At 37.3% G+C, this 23177-nt stretch overlaps 1 protein-coding gene across 1 annotated transcript; it reads left to right on the top strand.

Moving 5' to 3' along the window:
* Nucleotides 1-8634: 8634 nt before the first annotated feature.
* LOC144452717 (plasminogen-like) lies at nucleotides 8635-18913 on the top strand. Its single transcript, XM_078143862.1, has 11 exons — nucleotides 8635-8661; nucleotides 11434-11562; nucleotides 12003-12251; nucleotides 13178-13438; nucleotides 14097-14117; nucleotides 15226-15477; nucleotides 16264-16524; nucleotides 16818-16877; nucleotides 17431-17457; nucleotides 18022-18264; nucleotides 18690-18913. Exons 2-11 carry the CDS (start codon nucleotides 11502-11504, stop codon nucleotides 18911-18913), a joined length of 1659 nt encoding a protein of 552 aa, XP_077999988.1. The 5' UTR covers nucleotides 8635-8661; nucleotides 11434-11501.
* Nucleotides 18914-23177: the final 4264 nt, after the last annotated feature.

Below are 23177 nucleotides of genomic sequence, written 5' to 3'. Positions count from 1 at the left end.
GCGTGTAATTTATTTGCTTAGCAATTTGTTTCGTGAAGTCATCATCATCTCTAAGGCTTATAGAGCGAGGAGTGGACACGATATAGTAAATAACGCACGACTGCTTCACTAAAATGATGTAAAATGTATGTTTTAATAAAAATCAAAATTTAAAAAAAGCAATAAAATAGAACCAATCTGAACTACTACTTTTCATGAAGCATGATACGTTATTATAATCATAATAATAATTATTATTATTGATCTAAGTGGACGGTTACTTACTACGGTGTTGTCAGAGATTTTAATATTCATCGAATTTAAGAGACAATTTTACTGTCTACTGACGATTTTTTAAAATATGTATGAAGACAAAACGAAACAAATTAAACCACAAAGAACCCCAGATCCAAGCGACGTCCATTCACGCAATGCATCTTGGAACCGGAAATACTCAAACAGATGTTACATCTAATTGCCTTCCCCCTTGACTCAAAAATGGGGTTTTTGGTTGGTTGGATGGTTTGGGGTCCTTTGACCAAAATTAGAATTAACTCCAGGACCTACAAAGTTACCACTAACATTCATATTATTACTGACTCCGGGAACGGCAAAATTGGGATAGACCGGTCTTGACGTAGTTTGACGATTAGGGGCATTTTGGTACGCACTCATTCTGATACACTGACCGGAAACTGGCTGTTGTACATTCATTTGCGAACCCATAGCTTTTTGCATGCCGGGAAAGTTGTGCTGCATAACAGGAACATTCTGTTGGATGCCGGGAAAATTATGTTGCATGTTCGGAGCATTTTGCTGCGGATGGAAGGGACGAACACATACTGGATTCTGCTGGTGTTCTATCATCCTAGCCTGAGACTGGGATTGCGCTGGATATTCTGATGTCTGCCCGGGACGAATCTGTTGATTTTGCATTTGAATATGTTGCTGCATGTTGAAGTTGTTCCTGGCATTCGATATGTGTGATTGGTGATTGTTCATTACCTCGGCAGCAAATCTATCAAATACAGTGTTGGTGCCTGATCTGCAGAAATCAAGAAAAAAGACAACAATATTAAAAACACCATGACAACCAAACAATGGTGACAGTGAGCAATAATGATTCAAACTAAAACATCAAAGTTTCTGACATGCTTCCATGTCCAATAAAGTGGAAGTTATTAAAAATGGCCATACATTGATCCTAGTGCATATAGTGTACTAGTAGACAGCATAGCTGATGAATGGAGTCTAGTGGAGTTGACTGACTATCTTAATGACCTGCGAGACAGACAGACAGGCAGGCAGACAGACAGACAAACAAACACACACACACAGACAGACAGACAAGACAGTTGGACAGACCCCACACATACATACATACATACATACATACATACATACAGACAGACAGACAGACAGACAGACACTTGGACAGACAGACAGACAGACAGACAGACAGGCTGTTTGGCAGACATATAAATAGTTGGACAGACAAGAGACAGGCAGGCAGACAGACAGACATACAGCTGGACAGACAGACAGACAGACATACATACATACATACATACATACATACATACATACATACAGACAGACAGACAGACAGGCTGGCAGACAGACAGACAGACAGACAGACAGACAGACAGACAGACAGACAGACAGACAGATAGACAAGATATATTCCATCAAGCTTGACTTACCCACTTTTGTTTGCATCTGGGACAAAAGAGACTACACATGGATCTTCCAATAATGGTGTTTTGATCTGTTTTTGTTGACATTGTCCTTGAAGTTGAGAACTTGATTGTTGATTTCGAGGTTGTATTTGTTGATGAGGTGACGACTGTAGTTGGAATTGTAAATGATTTTGAAATTGGTGTTGTCGATAGTTTTGTTGTTCTTGGTTGCTATGACTACCGTTTACCCATGCAGGGTATTGTTCTTGATGCAAATTCGGTAAGATATGGTGTTTGTTTAATTCGAAACCTGGGGGTGGAGAAGGTCTAAAACCACCAGTCTGCAATTGTCCCGGATGTGAATACATTTGTTGATTGTGAGGTGTACGGTGATGAAGGTGATGGCGATAAAATGGTCGTTGTGTGGTATTCATTGCTCGAGCATTGAATGTTTTAAATTGTGTGCAATTGAAATGACCTTGATGACCTTTTGTGCCAGTCGACCACTGGCTTGTCGTCTGCTGCTGTGCCGCTGACGTCACCGTGGCATTTTCACCTGACTTTGAAGGAGTATGTGGTACAAAAGGTTTTGCAGTTGGCTTAAAACGACTCTCTGGAGTTGTCCTATCCTCGGTAGCTGTTCCATTATCCTTGCTTGTCTTAGTTGAAGTTGCCGTGTCAAAATCCACTTCTCTTTCGTCGACTTTCATCCCCCTTTCTACTATATCTGTAGTTCTGTTTGACGCGACCAACTCCGATTCTTCTGAGGATGTTTCGTTCTGATCTGGTTTCGATATCCCCTTGTCCTCTTCCTCGCCACTTTCATCCGAGAAGTCGTCTAGCAAGATATCTGTAATAGATTTCACTCTCTCTTCGTGTGTCAGGGCTTTCACTTTTGCAGCCCAAAGAGGCAAAGTAGGGGTTTGGTTATTCATAGTGGCCTGGTTCATCCCACCTACAGCCTCGGCTGGAGTTGGCCATTCTTCCGCTGACTGCTGTTCGTTCAAGTAAACGAATTTTTCATGATATTCCGGAACGTTCCTTTTTGATTGCAAATTCGCTCCCCAATCGGAATCACTTGAGCTCGTATCCAGATCACTCAACGAATCATCATCCGGGTCATCAGAGACATAATCCGTGTTATCGAAGTCCTTTTCATCCTCAGATGACTCATATTCTTTGTCTGATGTATCATTTGTTTCTGAGATATTTGTAAGAAGTCCTTGTTCAATTTTGTTATTCTCATCCCTAATCCTGTCCACGTCATGAGCAATGAGTTCTTGTAAAATAACGTTAACTGCTTTCTCATCCTGAAAGTAAAGAATAGACAAAATATGGTAAATATATATGTCTTAGGGACGATAGCACAATGTCGCACTAGCTCACCAAACGAAAAACGTTCGTTTAGGTCACCCCCCCCCCCTCCCGAACACTCACAAGTGCGACATCAAACTTTTATATCTGATATAAACTATGATAAAAACTATACCGTTCACAACACTATGATCGATGTAATGTAAACATTAAAATACTACCAGAAACCCAGCACCATATCTCACATTAGAAGTAAATTCATTAATTCATCAACATCTCAGTAGTAAATACAAAAGCAGTTATCATTGAAGGAGTGAAAGTTTTCCGTCGAAATATAATTAGAAGTGTGAAAATGAAGTTCAGCAATCGCATTGACGCCAGATCCCTGAACAAACCAAGTTCGCTTGTTGAGCTTGTGTGACACTGTGCGATCGTCACTTATTCTTATTGAGCTACCCTAATAAAACATAATGAACAACCCCTTCACCACTTTTATTAAAGTCAATCATAACAAAACCCACAATGTATACCTCTGTTAGTATTTGCTCGGGTAAGAGGTCACTTTCTTCATCTCCGCCTCCATCAGTCTGGGCTTCTCTTTTAGTCCACAATGCTAGCTTACTCTCATCTCTGTAAAACAATCAGGAATATACTATGCTATTTATTTATTTAGAGAACCAAGAGATCGTGTACTAGTAATGCTGAAGTAGTTATATTACATGCAGGACAGGACAGGACAGGACAGGACATGACAGGACAGGACACCACAGGACAGGTTATCAAGGATAAAATATGACAACATTTTAAAGAAGTTTAAAGATGAAATTGAAAACTTCAATATGGCCAACTTGGATGCGTGACTTCAAATTTGTATGGATTTTCACTTCGTGGGCATGTTAAGTTAACAATATTGATTAAATTGAAAAGAAACTGAGAACAAGCTCAAGAAGTGCAATTAATTCTATTACGAACATATTGATAACTACAGTACAAATAAAAGATTCTATAAGTATATCACCTTAAAGTTTGTATAATAAGGAAGTTCAAATATTGAACTATTTGCACTCAAGTCAAAAGGGAAGCTAAGATTGGCTTTTGAATGCAACATAGTAAAATACAAACAACGTAAGTATAATATAATATGCCATTCTTGTTACATTTTTGGAAATGCATGCATGTATATATTATCACGTGTGAAATGTTCCACATATTTGGTTCCATACCTGTTTGAAATTACTATGGGTAGTTTGGAAACAAAATCATCAATACTTGGCAATTCACACTTCATACTAATTTCCGCCAAACAATCACGACAGCTCTTGTCCTCCATTCTGTGTACCATCCACATCCAATCGTCAAATATACAAAAATTGGCAAAATGCATCCAATCTGTCGTATTCGGCTGAAATATCCTGGAGTTTTTTGTACGATACAGCCATTCCTGAGTTGTCATCTTCTCCTCTTTTGCAATCAGGTGTCGCAATTTTTCTTCGACCTTTTCCGTTAAAATAATGTGAAGCTCAGACCACGTCATACTTGATAATTCAGAAGTTTGCGAATAAACTGTATAGGTTAAGAAATTATCACGCCACTGTTACAGTAACAGTTTTTCAATATATACACAATGTTCGTTTGACCACCGGCCGTTCTGAAAAGTTCGGAAAATCGCGCGCTTTTATTCCACTGGCAGAGCGAGAACTTGAAGATTGTCGCGCGAGAAAGTACGGGACACTTTCGTTCGGATTCGAATCTACCATGATCCATCGCGGTTTTATGTCAATATTCGAAGCGTCTCCAAGGAATATCGAAATATTCTTAATTCTATGTTGCTTCCCGTTCGTTTTGCCTTCTGTACGGTTATTGGTAATATTTATACTTTATAATCATATTTTTAATTCACAATTTTTACCTCCACAAAGGGGAGGTAATGTTATACTTTTGTCTGTCTGTCTGTCTGTCTGTCTGTCTGTCTGTCTGTCTGTCTGTCTGTCTGTCTGTCTGTCTGTCTGCCTGCCTGTCCATCTCTGTCTGTGTCTGTGAACACGATATCTGAAAAATTATTGCTCCAATACTTGTGAAAATTGCCACTTGTATATGTTATGGTAATCACAAGAACTGGTGTCATTTTGGTACAAAACGTATGCATATTAATTAGGCATTTGCATAAATAATGAGTTCTGATCATTGAGAATTAAGGCTTGAAATAACACCCATGTTAACATTTAGAATAATGATAAGTAATTACGTATGCTTCACTGTTTGATAAAAAATACGATGCTATATTACTGAGAAATAGTTATATGTACATTTTACTCTGAGACTTGTTGACTTGTTTTTATGTGTTTGTTTGCTTAAATGTTTTTTTTTTGTAAAGTACCCGCAGAAATGTGAACTTACTAGACCTGCTAATAACACAACTAATGCATTATCGTCAGATATTTGAAACTACAGAATATTTGCTACTTCTGTACATGTATTGACACTTACGTCCGATATTTATCAATAATCTTTGCATGTTCACGCTATTTTATTCCCTTTGGGCGATTCACCTATATAAAACCAATCATCAATATATCCGAGTCACGGTCAAATTAAGTACATCATCACTTGCTAATCTTGTGCAATAATTGAAAGCCGTCCCTTATTATGGGAGGCATTCGGTTTCCAGATCTATTTTGAGGTCAAGCCCGACCGACAACATCACTTGGTCTATGACCGAGTCATTGAAACATCCCAGTTTTCGTTATGGTAATGCACACAGTAAAATCTTATACTTTAGTCTAAATATTGCAGAAGTTGGTTCTTTTTTTTTTGCATCAAAACTCAAAGTCTGATATTGATTGTTGCATTGGTATTAAAGGGTTTGAAATATGGGATCAATTCATTGTACTTCATTGTATGCAGTAAGCCGAGAACACTGCAAACACTTGTGCACATTATACCCTGAGTAAGACACACTCACGAGTCATGAGATTCTGTAATATTAGGACATTTAGAATACAACAGACTATTAATGAGATAGATAAAATACAGTCAATTACATATAACCTCACTGAGAGAATGTGTTTGTGCTATAGATGTATTATTAATCTCGAATACGTAATAATGAAGTTTAGGGTCGGCGTGAAAAACTAGGTGGGGTCGGGTAACCGGAACCAAACAACTTTTTTTTGTTTGGACAGGATAAACACTTGATTAGAATACGTTCTCATATACCTGAGATGACTGACTGAAGGATTTATGTGAGTTTGTTACAGAATTTTGTTGTTCACTTGGTTTGCAATTGCAAACAAGATTGTGGATGACTCACAATAGAAAAGGGGGTTCGGAAAACAGCAGTAATAGAAATGACAATACAAGCAAGTAGTAGTATACACTGGGAACTCTGTTCTTGATATGCACGCGCGTTCCAACTTGTAACTGAAACTTACATCACACAAGAATGCACGCGCATTCCAACTTGTAACTGAAACTTACATCACACAAGAAATTTTGATTTGATCGTCTGCCTTATCGTCGGGCTGTGTGCTGATTGGTTGATTATGTATGACGTATGACTATATAATGAGTTCATCAGAAACTGCAACAATGTTAACAATAACAACGTATAACACAAAATGTGAATCAATAAATGTAATTCACGACAAAGATAAACTAAGTCACATTGTATAAAGTTAACCTATCTTAAAAGTCAATCTTACGTCACTATTCTTTTTGTGTTGCTTACTATGTACTCTTCCACACTTTACTGTATGTACTGTATTTTATTGTGTTGATCTTGGTGTATCTGTGTTGTTGTGACCTGACGTGACGTGACGTGAGTTGTATCGTGACGTAATGTTTTGTGTTGCATTGTGTTGTACTGTGTCGTGTTGCGTTGTGACGGTTATTTTGTGTTTTGTTGTATTGAGCTGAGTTGAGCTGAGTTGTGTTGTGTTGTGTTGTGTTGTGTTGTGTTGTGTTGAATTGTGTTATATGATGTTCTGTGCATTCTTTATTTTACCCTCTCCAGACTTCAACAAATGAACAACGCGTTTATTGTACCAGCAAAAGGGGCGAATGTGTATTTTCGCCCCGAGAACGAGGTCAGCAAAACGTGCCATCATGTTTTGCAACATGTTCATAAATACATACCCAGGGGATGTTAGGACCATTTCCACTTTGACAGGTCAAAGATTACCACGGGCCGCGGGATGGCGAATCCAATTAATTTACTTATTGACAGCTTTTGTTATTTGGAAGGCCTTAAAAATTCCACATTTTGACTGTTTTAAACGTATGGATGCCATAATCACATGTCTTCATAATTTGCAATAGAATTCTATGCTCCACTGGAAGTTGATGGAGTGTAAATGACAGCTTTGTTGGTATAGGTAACCTAATGCTACACATTTATATAATTAACTTAGTTAGTCACATTGTCACAATTCTAAGGGTAGTTGGGCATTTGCTAATCATCTGTTAATCTTGTGCAACAATTGAAAACCGTAATACAAGAGGCATTCAGTTAAATTACATCTGGTCTATCTTGAGGTCAAGACCGACAACTTTATTTTGTCTATCGCTGAGTCAGTGGGACATTCCAGGTTTCGTTATGGCGTGCACACAGTAAAAGCTTTTACTTTAGTCCAGATATAATATAGATGTTTTCATGTATCTCTATTTTCCATCACTTTGTGTTGTTTGTTTTGTTCTGGGTGATCGTGGAAACTTATACAAAACCAGCATTTTTATTCTACTATATTCTATGCAAACGAGGGAAAAATGTAAATTCATCGATATCCAGCGGACAATGAGGTCATGAAAATGTACCATCATGTTTTGCAACATGTTCTGTAAATATATAAACATGACTGTTAATATTTATAACACCTTGGCAGGTCAAAGGTTATCTCGGGATGTCAAATTCAATAACTCACTTAGTGAGTCATGTAATCCTTATTTGAAAGGCGTTGAAAATATCCGTATTTGACTTTTAAACATATGACTGCCAATAATCATATGCTTACATAGATTGAAATAGATCATTTGCTCCTCTGTAACTTGAGAAAGTATATAGGGCTATTGTGCTTCTATAGGTCCGTGCCTGGGGAAGTAAATGTCAAGCACTATTCACTATGTAACAACTGGCATTATTTACTATAACATTCAACGTTGTAAAACCACAGACTAACACATACTGTTATTTTCCTTGAGTGGAATAGTATTGCATGGCTATATACTAGGGTATCACAGTTCATAGACATTGTGATATCAACCCTACCATCTAAATTAACAAAACGTGCCAAAGGGATTGTCATTTGTTGGCGAGGTTATGACCTGATAGCTATACTCGCAAACAAACAATTGTCTTGTAAATATCCACAATGAGGAGGGGGGGGGGGGCATTTAACCGAGTACCTTGCTATATATAACACAAATAAAATACAATTACTCACTGATATTCCTATTCCTATAAATTCTTTTAGAATTTGGATGGAGACACAGACATTTTGATTTACCTTCTGTCTGCCTGTCTTTCTACACGTATTCCCTCTGCTCCTAAGATAATTCTCTGACTGCTTAATTTATTCTCATTAATAAACATGTGTTACCATATATAGATTTACATAATGATATAAAAGGTCTTTACCTGCACCATAATATTAGTATGCAGTTACAAGGCGTTCTGGTTATCTACAACTTACAGGTGAGTACAACACATGTACACAGCGCAATTTGTTAGCATTTATTTTTCTTCTCAAAAATGCATAGATCGCTTTAAAATTGATTTTATCCAGTTTACTTTTTTCGAGCAAAATTCGTTACTTTCAGAAGAAAGGACGATCTGATTTTTTTTCAGTTATTAATTTCAAATTTTTATATCATAACGTCGACATGAACATTCTCGCAAACCAGAGAGCTGTTAGTTTTTTCCGCTACACTGCGTTCTGGACGGTGCCGTAAAAGAGGCTGTGGTTTGCGACGATGCGATATGAAGTACTTCCTTCCTTTTGTCAAACGTTAATTACTCTTTTGTTATCTTGCTTTGGCTTAAATTCCTGCTCTGTTCTCGCTCGGCATACATAAAAAGGTACGATAGTCACGAGTCTGGCAGCAAGACTAGCTATCGAACACTTCTGGGGAAAGAACTCACTCCAATATTTAAGCTGGTGAAGGTTACTTCCCAAGAAGAGTCGAAGAGAAATAATCATAGTCAGTCCTTTGCTTGTCTGACTTGCCAATGAGATCAACTACATTTTCTTTCTAAAACTCAACTAAAATATGTCTGTCCTTGTCACAGATTTGCAACCCTGTCCAGCTCTATCTTCTACTATACTCAAGTCCACCCCTATCTCTAACTCCACACTAACAAATCTAAAGTCCAGCTGACTTAATATCTCACCTTCACATTTCCTCTCCTGAATTCTCCTTAGTTCTCTCCCCCACACCCCAATTTTATTCAAATATCATATTAAGGTTGAATATGTCTCTCAATCTGTACTAACAATACATTTACGGTAAAAGCAAAGTATTGCCAAATAAAGAAAAGAGTGTAGTATACACACAGTAATGAATACATAAAAAAACTTAAAGTGTTAGAGCAACAACCCGGATGTTAAAGTTGAAAGTCTCATTATCAGCTGATAAATGTCACGTAAGTGATACATTATGTCGACTAATGTGACAACACAACTTAACACTTTCGTTCGTGTTGTGAGTTATTTTGACCTTGTTAGCTATAGCTAACATATCTAAGCCTGTCCATTCCCGTTGGACAGAGTTCCTTTTGTACCCCCATCCCACATCCATCCCTCTCGACAGTGTCAAGTGGCAAAATAACACATCATCTATTACGCCAACATCACCAACTAACAACCGTTGATTCAAACCCTAAACCTATGTTAACTTAGCAACTTTTTGTTGATATTAAATTGACTGGTAAAATAATCTAAAATTATTAAATAATAAAATTTCCGAATTGTTAAACATTACAATATGTTGAAGATTTCCTTTTAGAATGTAACGTTGCCGAATGGACTGAGTCACTCTATTTATTAAACCAATGTAAATATGTTTTGGAAGTATATTGTATATGGTTTTACTAGAATAGATGATAAAACCTTTGATAATTATATGATAAACAATTTAATTTTGATGTTGGCCGCGTTTGCTGTTTATCTACAAGACAACAATTCTGGGGGGAACTGATATTGAACAAATACTGACGATATGCTTAATATTTCTAAGTTGTTACAAGGACAGGATTATCAATTCTTTGCAATCTGCTAGATATAATATTTCGAAGCACTTTCAAAGCTTAATAAGTGCGACGTTTTGAGAGAGGTACTCCAACGTGGCTGGAACAACACTTACCAGTCTGATTCACAGGGCTATTTTTTTCAGTTTTTTCATAGTTGCTTGTTTTCAAAACTCGACGCGGAGCAAAGCAATGCATTTTTGCCCTATGATTCGCACTTGTAGTAATATGCGGGCCTCGGCGAAGAGACTAGTAGGTGCCATTGTTATTTATATCTCTAGATTCACGAAGAGAACGCATGAGGGGATTGACCCATAGGTGATATCACAAATGTCCTTTTACGAATGAACCCATTCAGTAATTGTTTTAGGGAGGCCAGGTCAACTCAATATATATACTAGTGTTCACTGATACTTCCCCCCAAGACATGGACGTGCGACCTGCACCAGGGGATGATGGTGCCATGATTGTTTCAGAACGCTTAAAGTATCCTCTAGATTCTCCAGTCACTCCCCGAGTCAGAGAAGGTTAAGGATCGCAGTTCAAATTAGGCGACTAAATATGGGGACAACGCTCAGCTAACGGTTAACCCTCGTGTATGCCATCACTTCGAGAGCAAAGACAGGAGATACCAACATGGCACCGTGCCATTGGACAACAACAGTCACGTGATATTTAGTCACGCGAAGATAAAAGTGAATGGGGCCCGTAATTCACAAAAGTATCTAAATTTATCTGATACCGTGTGATACATGGATTTTATAGCCTACGAATGGTTACTGTTTATACTATCTATCTACACTACTGATCTATTTTCAAATTACATTACCAGGTTATCTCATTTTATCATGGTTGACTTGTAGTATGTGGTGGCGATATATTATTGCTTTCAATTTAAGCGTTTACAAGCACAAGTGAAAGATCCCATTTTGTCCATCAAAACATTTAAAAAAATAGTTACATATACAGAATATTTGCCTTTTTAAAGATTTGTGTCAAAACCTAAAGATAAATGCCCAACAGGATTCAAAGAATTTAGAAATAATACTAATATTCAAAGAGACACAAGTTACAAGTTGTACAAGTTAAGAAGCTAAAACAACTTTCATTTTACATTTAAGTTGCTAAAAGGGTCAAACGAGTCATCTTCATGACTTCCTAGATGCGAATATAAAGATATTTTTCCACTTTCCTCAAACTGTTTATGTTTTTTTCTCGCAGGATAAATACTATATTTCAACAGCTGTTATTCGTTGACTAAACACGAGTCTGTTTCGCAGTCTACCAAGATGGTGATCTTGAAGGTTATTGTTCTAACTCTAGCGTTAACGAGCAACATTCTTGCTGAAGGTGGGTGTTGTAGTAACTTCTGATATTTTGTAAACCACGAGATGTCAAAGAAAATCATAGTGCTATTAATTTAATTGTATTTGCAATACAGGATATACCTACAGTATATCGCACAAAAGGCAACCAAATGTAAAATGATAAATGCATTTTTGCATCGCCCTTTCCTACAAAGGACTAAATCAAAGCATGCACAAATAAGATTAACAATTACCGTGGTTACTAAATATTTATCTGTCACAATAGTAATGTTTCATATGTTGAAATCGTTTTATTTGTGGCATCGCTAGAAATCAAATGAAAGAATATGTAAGATTCGTTTAACTTCTTAACAAATTATATATATACATGCATAATTTCGGGATAATTTGTCAATATTACATCGTTAACACATTGTCAACACAAAATATATTATTAATCTATCCCCATGTTATTTTCTGTAGATTGTTTCTTGGCCCCCGGCGCAGAAGATTATAGAGGAACCATTTCCGTTACAAAGACAGGAAGAACATGTCAGAAGTGGACAGCACAGTCACCACAGGCACATGGTTACACACCCACGGCTTATCCCTCCTCAGGACTTGGTGACCATAATTATTGTCGTAACCCTAGTGGTGACCCCGAGACATGGTGTTATACAACTGATCTATTAAAACGTTGGGAATACTGTGATGTAGAGGAATTTCGCTGTGGTAAGTAAATGATATGATAAGAAAAGATTTGATCATAATTGTAATTTCTTATCACTTCCGTTAACAGTACTAAACATTTATGTTTTCCATCACAAATTTATATGTATGCATGTATGTATGCATGTATGTATGCATGTATGTATGTATGTATGTATGTATGTATGTATGTATGTATGTATGTATGTATGTATGTATGTATGTATGTATGTATGTATGTATGTATGAATGAATGAATGAATGAATGAATGTATGTATGTATGTATGTATGTATGTATGTATGTATGTATGTATGTATGTATGTATGTATGTATGTATGTATGTATGTATGTATGTATGTAGAAAGAAATGCAAAAGGAACTTGTGAGACAGTCCAAATGAATATAGGTGCAATCCGACGTTTCGAATAAAAATTATTTTTCAAGCTTCTAAGGTTCGACATAGTTGGTAAATACCTGACTATATCTGAATGTTATGGAATAGAACCAAATATATGTATGTATGTATGTATGTATGTATGTATGCATGTATGTATGTATGTATGTATGTATGTATGTATGTATGTATGTATGTATGTATGTATGTATGTATGTATGTGTGTGTGTATGTATGTATGTATGTATGTATGTATGTACATTGTATGTATGTATGTATGTATGTATGTATGTATGTATGTATGTATGTATCTGATTTGTGTGTTTATTTACACATTCATTATAAATTTATTTATTCAACTGTTTATTAATTCATCTATTTATTTATTCCTTATTTATGTATTTATTCATTTTTCATTGACTGACTGACTGAGTGTCTGACTGACTGAGTGACTGAGTGACTGACTGACTGATTGATTGGTTGGTTGGTTGGTTGATTGATTGATTGATTGATTGATTGATTGTTTGTTTGTTTGTTTGTTTGATTAATTACAGAATCCGAATGCTATAATCAGGGAAACGCAGCAGATTACCGAGGTGTAGTGTCGTATACTGAAACAGGCAAAGAATGTCAAAAGTGGACTTCACAGTCACCACAATCACATGGTTATACACCAGCAGCTTATCCTACATCAGGTCTTGGTGACCACAATTACTGCCGTAATCCTAGTGATGATCCGAAGACATGGTGCTATACAACTGACCCAGGTGTACGTTGGCAATACTGCAGCATTTCTGCCGTGGGAACAGCTTGCCGTAAGAATTTTATTTTTTTTCAAATCAATCAATTTTCAAATGTTTACTATATATCGTTGTTTAGCCACACCTTCCCATATACCAAAACAATTTCTTAGTATTTTCACATAGGAAATTCTGGTGGTTTTTGTTTCTGTGTTCGTTTTCTGTGTCTCTTTCGCTTCTGTCTCTGTTTCTGTCTGTTTCTCTTTCGGTTCCGTGTCTGTTTATTTTCTGTTTTTGTGTCGCTTCTGTGTCTGTATCTGTGTCTGTGTCTCTTTCTGTTTGTCGAGTTGGTAACACTAATAACTATCACATCAAGTTTATCTACAAAACATTACTGTTTGATTTCATCTCTGGCAATGCTTTTGTGAGCAAGGTTTTCGTACAACGTGTTACACACTCCATTGTCACCAACTGTCTGTTTGTCTCACACTCATGTAATACGTCATAAGGAGCAATTTGAGATTAGGTACATCACTGTTCCACAACACAAAAAAATCTATCTACCCCACCTATTCTAAAATTGAGCGTAATCGGAACCACAATATTTTTTGTAAGGCATTATCACCAGTCAAACTATGTTTGGCAACTGTAAAGAAAATGTAAAAATTATATCAGGATAACAGAAATTCATTTTTAATCAAATAAATGTATCAAAAGTTTTGCTTATTTACAGCAACAACGACGGAAGGTGTAGGTAAGTATTTCGTATGTCAAATTTAAGTTGATTATTACATCCTAGTCGTCCATTTCACGCACGAACGTCTCGGGGTCCCACACTACGGAAACCTGGCCTAAGCACGCACAAACAATCTTTCTGATCTCAAATTTACATGGTTTATGAAAGATTTCCCCCCGTAAATCATTATTTGGAGCCAATAAACAAGATTTAATGTGATGGTCGTAGGTTTGGATGAGTAAGAACTTACAATGTGACCCAAACGAGAGGCATTGTATTTCTCAACAAACATTTCAAAAGCAATTCACCCGCACATGCGTATAAGACAACCACTGACCTTTAACTTTCTTGACCTGATAACAAGCAGCTGTTGGAATGGCTACAGATGCTATCCAGACATGGGGTAGCGAGTGGTTACACAACCAGAACAACAAGTGTGGACAAAAATCACAGTCACATTAATGAACTTTTTAAGTGTCATAACACTACAAACCTAGTTACATAATGATAGCACATGAAGTGTTTTGCGACAGTGGGCCTTACTCTAGTTTACGACATTTATGTTCTGTTATCTCGGCAAGTCATGATCATTTTGTTTCATGTAATTCCATTCACTGCTTAATGTCTAATGTTTGTTAGTGAAAAAGTTCCACTATTAGGCTTCATTTTTTGTAATTTTAAAAGTGGTAATATCAGGAACGAGGCTCATAAATTTGCCCACTGACGGAAATATACTATAGTTGAGATAAAGAACGTTTAACATTGTCAAATTCCTGAAAAAGTAGCCTTATCTACGTATACATCCCTCCACTATTATAGTAAATGACATTCATGAAGCCATCGTGTGTACCAATCATGACAGCTGTCAAAAAGTATTTATAGTGAATTCACTTGATACTGTTTGTCAACGAAAGAAAGTGCAATTCAACCGCACATGCGCACAGGACCCGGCATAGGACGACTATTGTACTTTAAGTCCGACTGTGATTATAAAACGTAGGCTGAAGCTGAAACTGCTTCAAACTATCATTATCATAAGAAAGTAATTTCAGATATGTTTCGCTGCCAATATCCTCGATCCAGACCAACACACTAACAACAATTTGTTTATTTCATTCCAAACTAGATATGAGTTGCTTCACTGACCTGAAGGCTAAAGATTACAGAGGTACATTATCCGTGACGAACACAGGGAAAGAGTGTCAGCGATGGAGCGTACAGACGCCAAATGCACATGGGTACACTCCAGACAAGTTTCCCAATGCTGGTCTCGGTGCACATAATTACTGTCGTAATCCCGGTAACGATCCAACTGCATGGTGTTACACAACCGAAGGTGTGCGTTGGGAATATTGTGATGTCGAGGAGTTCCGTTGTAGTGAGTAAATCATATTTGTGTATTTTCTTGGTTTTATACATTACATTACATTCATTATATTTTTAATTTTTCCATGGGATTTTACAGTTGATTCAGATATCCATAGTAGGTATAAATGTGAGTGAGAGAGAGAGAGAGAGAGAGAGAGAGAGAGAGAGAGAGAGAGAGAGAGAGAGAGAGAGAGAGAGAGAGAGAGAGAGGGGGGGGGGAGAGAGAGGACGGACGAACGTACAGACAGATATATAGATAGAGACAGAGAAACAGTCAGGTAGACAGACAGACAGACAGACAGACAGACAGACAGACAGACAGATAGATAGATAGACAGACAACAGGATGGGATGTGAGGGACAGACAGACAGACAGACAGACAGACAGACAGACAGAAAGACAGACAGACAGACAGACAGAGACAGACAGACAGACAGACAGACAGACAGACAGACAGACAGACAGACAGACAGACAGACAGACAGACAGACAGACAGACAAAAAGAGAGGGGAAGGGTGTGGGGGATGGAGGGAGTCAGACACAGAGCAAAAATATCCCCGAGTACCCAGACCAACTCTCACATGGCATGGTGTTAGGTTATCATTATATATTACATGCATTTATTATTAATATATATGTTTATCCAAACAGCAAAGTTCGCATAATGTGCGATCACACACTTTTGCATTTTCACATAGGTATATGTTTTCATTATTGTTAGGATACTGGTGTAATTTTTACTATGTAATATGTAATAATAGTTCAATATAAAGACAATATCTGATCTTTTTCAGTATCCGAATGTTATCATCAGGCAAATGGAGCTGATTACAGAGGTACTGTCTCCGTAACTGAATCAGGTCATACATGTCAGAAATGGTCCTCACAATCACCACAATCCCATGGCTACACTATAGCGGCGCATCCTGCAGGAGGTCTTGGTGACCACAATTACTGCCGTAATCCTAGTGGTGATCCGAGGACATGGTGCTACACAACTACCCCCGGCGTTCGTTGGCAGTATTGTAATGTTGGACCTGCAGTAGACGTCTGTGGTGAGTGATAGAAATTTTATTTTCAATAATTATGGTTCATCGGTTGAATGATTTGGTTTACTGATTGAATGATTTGGTTTACTGGGGGAATTAATTGGTTTATTGGTTGATTTTATTTTTGATTGATTCTGTATTCAAAGTAGCAATGTCTTGATACAAGATCTTTATCAAGTACAACTGCCTCCTAAACATCCACACAGCCCATTCTCTTTTTTTGCAGATTGATTCCCACTCTATAATGCAGTGAATTGTCTGCTAACTGTTTTCTTGTCCTTTCTTTCATCCACAACCAGCGACTGAACCACCACCACCACCAACTCCAGAACCAACAGAGGCACCAACCATAGGAATAGGTATGTTGTATTATCAGAAGGCTATTCGGATTAAAATTCAAACCTAGGTGTTAAAATGATTTGTCTACAGAAAGTTGGCCCTGAACAAAGAATCGATTAATCGTTATGGTGCCGCTTACAAGATAATGCTTTGGCGAGAATCTGGGATTTAACCCATAAGACACTGTACAGGCGGCTATTCAATTGGCACTATACCAACATATATTCGCACTCAAAAGTTATGCATACAAACCAAATTTGAAAATTCTACCCTAAAGTGAACAATCTTCGTGCTTAACTATAGTAGCCTTAAATAAACACATATATCTGATGGACAACATATTTGACATATTGCACACGTGACTTCTCATTCATGTGTATACTAAGACTGCAAACTACGCTATCGTTGAAATTCATTCAAAAGTGTCCTGCTACAGTTTATGTCAGATTTGACGACTGTATTTTACTATATTTCCAAAATATGTCCAGTAATAACACTGATAATTGTTACTAGACTCTACCAAATTAATTTGTAACATTCATGATATTTCATTTTCTTGTTTGTTTTCTGAAGTCTCCACTGTGGTACCAACCTACCCACGTGAGTAGTAGTATTGTGAACAATAAAACCATTTATCGTCATCATTGTTATCATACCCATCTTAACTGGCATGCCCATTGTATTCTTTTACTTTTTTCTTCGTCTATTCCTCCTCCTCATCCTCCATCTCCACCACCACCACCACCAACACCACCACCACCACCACCACCAACAACACCACCACCAACACCACCACCACCACCACCACCACCACCACCACCACCACCACCACCACCACCGACAACAACGACAAAACAAAAACTGCACCAACAATAATCACCAACACTACTACTACAATATCATCATCATCCTCATCACCACCATCATCATCATCATCATCATTATCATCATCACCACCACCACCACCACCACCATCATCATCATCATCATCATCATCATCATCGTCATCATCATCATCATCATCCTTCTACATTTTCTTTGATTTACTTGGAAGCTAGTGTAATGAAATGACAATCTACATTTCTATTGGCTTAGTTGGTTTGTTTGTTGGTTTGTTGGTTTGTTTGTAACAACATTTATATGTAACGTCTTTTCCTACAATAGCTTGTGTCTTTCCTGTCGATTTGAAGGACGTGGCACAGGGAAAAACCGTAAGTCAGAGTTCCACCAATGAAAAGAGGAGGGGTTTTGCAGAGAAGGCAGTGGACGGAAACAAGAGTAGCGATATGAAGTCAGGACAATCATGTACACAAACACAAAGTCAACCTGAACCATGGTGGAAAGTTGACCTTGGACAGTCGTATGACGTCTACGAGATTATTATCACGAACAGACAGGATTGCTGCGGTAAGGGTTATTATTTTAAGTCTTTTATTTCCTCTGTTCATAGCTAGCTACCCTTTGGTTTTTCTGCTTAAAGTGCAACCAAAGATCGCTTAGCGCCGAAGGCACCGATGAGGGCGCTATAACTTTAAAGACTTTTCTTTCCTCTGTAAGTAGCTAGCTACCCTCTGGTTTTTCCAAAGGTCGCATAGTTCCAAAGGCACTGATGAGGGCGGTAGCACAAGTCGTTGTCATCACCTTTCGGCTTCATTCGGCAACCTGCCAAAGCTCAGAACCGAGGTCTTACATACTCATAGAAAATAATCGATGAATAATTATGAGATTGGCCTCATAGTGGTGGTATCAGGGGGTGGTGTACCTATCAGTTTTAGATCCATTCTACACTGAAGGACTGACGATTCTTTTTCTATACCATTCTAATCATCTAGCTGGTCGTCTGAAGAATGCTGAGGTACGAGTTGGAGATAGTTCTGATTTTGCTAACAATCCGACATGTGGCATGATGATTATCGGTAGTCCAGCCACCGAGGAGACAGTACACGTCAGGTGTGGATGTTCTACACCAATGAAAGGACAGTACGTCAGCATTCAAATCATCGGCAAAGATAAACCTATGCATTTATGCGAAGTCGAAGTTATGGTGCCTGCTTAGGTTATACGTCACCAAACTATGACGTCACCTCACCGATGACGTCATCAACACATGACGTCAATGCATGATGACGTCATACACATGACATAATTCAGTATTTTTCGGGATAATAGTATTTCTTCAAAATGATAATGCATAAAACATAGTGGTATCTATTGATAACTCAAACTCAAATTGAAATATGTATGTTTACCCTGCAAAAAGTTAACTAGCACTACTATAAAGGTAACCGAGCTGAAAATGTAATCAACGTATGGCCAGAATGTAAATCCAGTATTTTTTCCTTGAACGTCTATGACTTGGTTTGTGCCTGGTATGGAATAACTGACAGCCATTGTTATTTGTTTCTTTGTACTTTGCATTCGTCACCTTGTTCATCTATTTAATGTTGTATATTAATACGGGAGTGACGTTAGTGCTTATTTGAGGATTGGGTTATCATGGTTACCACGAGATCGCAGGTTTCTCATGACGTCACAAGACTATCATGACGTCATAGGTATAAGTTTTATAGGTCATGTAAACTGAAATATTCATCACTGTGAGTTATTACTGTAAGCTTCTGGGCAAATAAAGTTTAGTATCTATCTGAGAATATTTTACTGTTGTATTTTGGTTTTTGTAAAAGATGGTGAATTTGTCATGGTGACCATGGAGACGTGAGTGAGTGAGTGAGTGTGTGTGTGTGTGTGTGTGTGTGTGTGTGTGTGTGTGTGTGTGTGTGTGTGTGTGTGTGTGTGTATTAAAACCGATGACCTAACGACTAAATCGTCCTGAACATTAACCACTATGCCACAGGAGTTGTGTTATAAAACGATGGAAGACATATTATGCATTCAGTTGAATTTTCATTATAAATTACAAGAATACTCTTAATCAATAACCAAATATTTGACACACACTTGTTATACCATAAATGTTAATGTGCAGGATGGTCACGTGATTTGGGTTTAATTGACACAGCTGAAGGCTAGACCCCACAGACTAAACGTCTTCTCTACTGATATCAGCATCCCCCCGTCAACGGCATCGAACTTTTTAATATTCATCACACGTCTCTGGTATATTCTGAACAATTTATAAGCATCAAATATTAATAATTCTCACATGGCCGGCCGTTATTACCCAGTTTGGTGTGTAATGTCAAAATAAAATAAAAATATACGAAGTACAAGGACAGTTAAAATGCTATACTATATTCTAAACTGTTGATGTTGAACGCACAGTTGGTTATGGCAAGCCGTACAAGCAAAAAGTATTGTTTTGGTTTGGGGTTGTTGTTGTTTGTTTTTTTGTTTGTTTGTTTGTTTTGCTTGTTGGTTGGTTGGTTGTTGTTTGTTTGTTTTTGGGTGGCTGTATTTTTTGTATTTTGGCAACGAAATATAATATTAAAATTCAATATCATAATATTACGTTTAAAAAATTCAAGCTTCGAAAATGTCTTCTTTTGGATTGTATGTTGTAATGTCCTGTGTAGTTTTGGGCTGTGTTGTGTTTTTTATATGTTGTAACTTGAATTGCATTGCGCTGAGTTGTGTTGTGTGTTGTGTTGTGTTGCGCTGAGGAATTGTGTTGTGTTGTGTTGTTTTATATTGAGCTGAGTTGTATGGTGTGGTGTGGTGTGGTGTGGTGTGGTGTCGCGCTGAGTTGAGTTGTATTGTATTGTGTTGTGTTGTTTTGTATTGTATTGAGTTGTGTTGTGTATTGCGCTGAGTTGTATGGTGTTGTGTTGTGTTGTGTATTGTGTTGTGTTGTGTTGTGTTGTGTTGTGTTGTGTTGTGTTGTGCTGTGCTGTGTTGCGTCGTTTGTTGAATTGTGTGGAATTGTGTTATATGATGTTCTGTGCATTATTTATTTTGCTTGACTGTCTTGAACAAAGATCAACGCTTTTAGTCTACCAGCGAAAGGGGGAAAGTTTTTGTTTCGCCCTGAGTACGAGGTAACCAAAACGTTCCATCATGTTATACAATATGTTCTTTAAATACATACTCAGTTACCGCGGGATGTCGAATCCAATAATTTTACCTATTGAAAGTAATTGTTGTTCTTTGCAAGGCCTATTAACAATTCCATACTTTGAGCGTTTTAAACATATGGATGCCACAATCAAATGTTTTCATAGGTTGCAATAGATTCTATGCTCCTCTGGAAGTTGAGGGAGTATAAATAATGGGTTGTGTTGTATCGTGACGTCATGTTTTGAGTTGCATTGTGTTGTACTGTTGCGTTGTGACGGTTATTTTATGTTTTGTTGTACTGCGCTGAGTTGTCTTGTGTCGTCTTGTGTTGTGTTGTGTTGTGTTGTGTTGTGTTGTGTTGTGTTGTGTTGCGTCGTTTGTATTGTGTTGTGTTGAATTGTGTTTTATGATGTTCTGTGCATTCTTTATTTTACCCTCTCCAGACTTCAACAAATGAACAACGCGTTTATTTTACCAGCAAAAGGGGCGAATGTGTATTTTCGCCACGAGGACGAGGTCACCAAAACGTGCCATCATGTTATACAACATGTTCATAAATACATACCCAGGGAATGTTAGTATCATTTCCACTTTGACAGGTCAAAGATTACCACGGGATGTCGAATCCAATTAAATTGCTTATTGACAGCTTTTGTTATTTGGAAGGCCTTAAAAATCCACATTTTGACTGTTTTAAACTTATGGATGCCATAATCACATGTCTTCATAAGTTGCAATAGAATTCTATGCTCCTCTGGAAGTTGATGGAGTGTAAATGACAGCTTTGTTGGTATAGGTAACCTAATGTGGCTACCTATTTATATTATTAACTCAGTTAGTCACATTGTCACAATTCTAAGGGTAGTTGGGCATTTGCTAATCATCTGTTAATCTTGTGCAGCAATTGAAAACCTTAATACAAGAGGCATTCAGTTTACATCTGGTCTATCTTGAGGTCAAGACCGACAACTTTATTTGGTCTATCGATCGATGAGTCAGTGGAACATTCCAGTTTTCGTCATGGCGCACAGTAAAAGATTTTACTTTAGTCCAGATATAATCTGATTAAAATCTGATGTGGTGATTTGGTGGCTAGATGTTTTCATGTACCTCTATTTTCCATCACTTTGTGTTGTTTGTTTTGTTCTGGGTGATCTTGCAAACTTAGGCAAAAACAGCACTTTTAGTCTACTATATTTTATGCAAACGAGGGGAAAATGACATACATCCCGAGTATGAGGTCATGAAAATGTACCATCATCTTTTGCAACATGTTATGTAAATATATACACCAGGGGTGTTAATATTTGTAACACTTTGGCAAGCCAAAGGTTACATTGGGATATCAAATTCAATAATTCACTTATTGAGTCATGGAATCCTTGCTATTTGAAAGGCCTTGAAAATTTCCGTATTTTGACTTTTTGAACATATGGATGCCAATAATCATATGCTTACATAGATTTAAATAGATCATTTTCTCCTCTGTAACTTGAGAAAGTATATAGGGCTATTGTGCTTCTATAGGTCCGTGCCAGGGGAAGTAAATGTCAAGCATTATTCACTATGTAAAAACTGGCATTATTTACTATAACATTCAACGTTGTAAAACCACAGACTAACACATACCATTATTTTCTTTGAGTGGAATAGTATTGCATGGCTATATACTCGGGTATCACAGTTCATAGACATCGTGATATTGACCCTACCATTTGAATTAACAAAACTTGCCAAAGGGAGTGGCATTTGTTGGCGTGGTTATGACCTGACAGCCATACTCGCAAACAAACAGTTGTGAATATCCACAATTAAGGGGGGGGGGGCATTTAACTGAGACCTTTGCTATATAACACAAATAAAATACAATTACTTCCTGATATTACTTCGTTCGTATACATCCTTTTAGAATATGGATGGAGACACAGACATTTTGATTTACCCTCTGTCTACCTGTCTTTCTACACGCATTCCCTCTGCTCCTAAAATAATTCTCCGACTGCTTAATTTATTCTCATTAATAAACATGAGTTACCATATATAGATTTATATAATCATATAAAAGGTCTTTATTTGCACCATAATATTAGTATGCAGTTATAAGGCGTTTTGGTTATCTACAACTTACAGGTGAGTACAACACACAGTGCAATTTGTTAGCATATTTTTCTTCTCAAAAATGCTTAGATCGCTTTAAAATGTATTTTATCCAGTTTAAATTACTTTTTTCGAGCAAACTTCGTTACTTTTCAGATGAACGGACGATCTGATTTTTTTTTCAGTTATTAATTTCAAATTCTTATATC

The sequence above is a fragment of the Glandiceps talaboti genome, chromosome 23 (genome assembly GCF_964340395.1).
Source record: "Glandiceps talaboti chromosome 23, keGlaTala1.1, whole genome shotgun sequence".
Taxonomy (NCBI): Eukaryota; Metazoa; Hemichordata; class Enteropneusta; family Spengelidae; genus Glandiceps; species Glandiceps talaboti.
Note: the sequence above shows the minus strand (reverse complement) of the source record. Positions and strands in the feature narration are given on the sequence as shown.

Bases quoted from the DNA above. Each gene is read 5' to 3' on its own strand.
- LOC144452717 (XM_078143862.1), top strand. From the start codon at position 11,502: ATGGTGATCTTGAAGGTTATTGTTCTAACTCTAGCGTTAACGAGCAAC. The intron at 13,439-14,096 runs GTAAGAATTTTA...GCTTATTTACAG, and splicing joins TGCCGTGGGAACAGCTTGCC to CAACAACGACGGAAGGTGTA. The intron at 14,118-15,225 runs GTAAGTATTTCG...ATTCCAAACTAG, and splicing joins AACAACGACGGAAGGTGTAG to ATATGAGTTGCTTCACTGAC.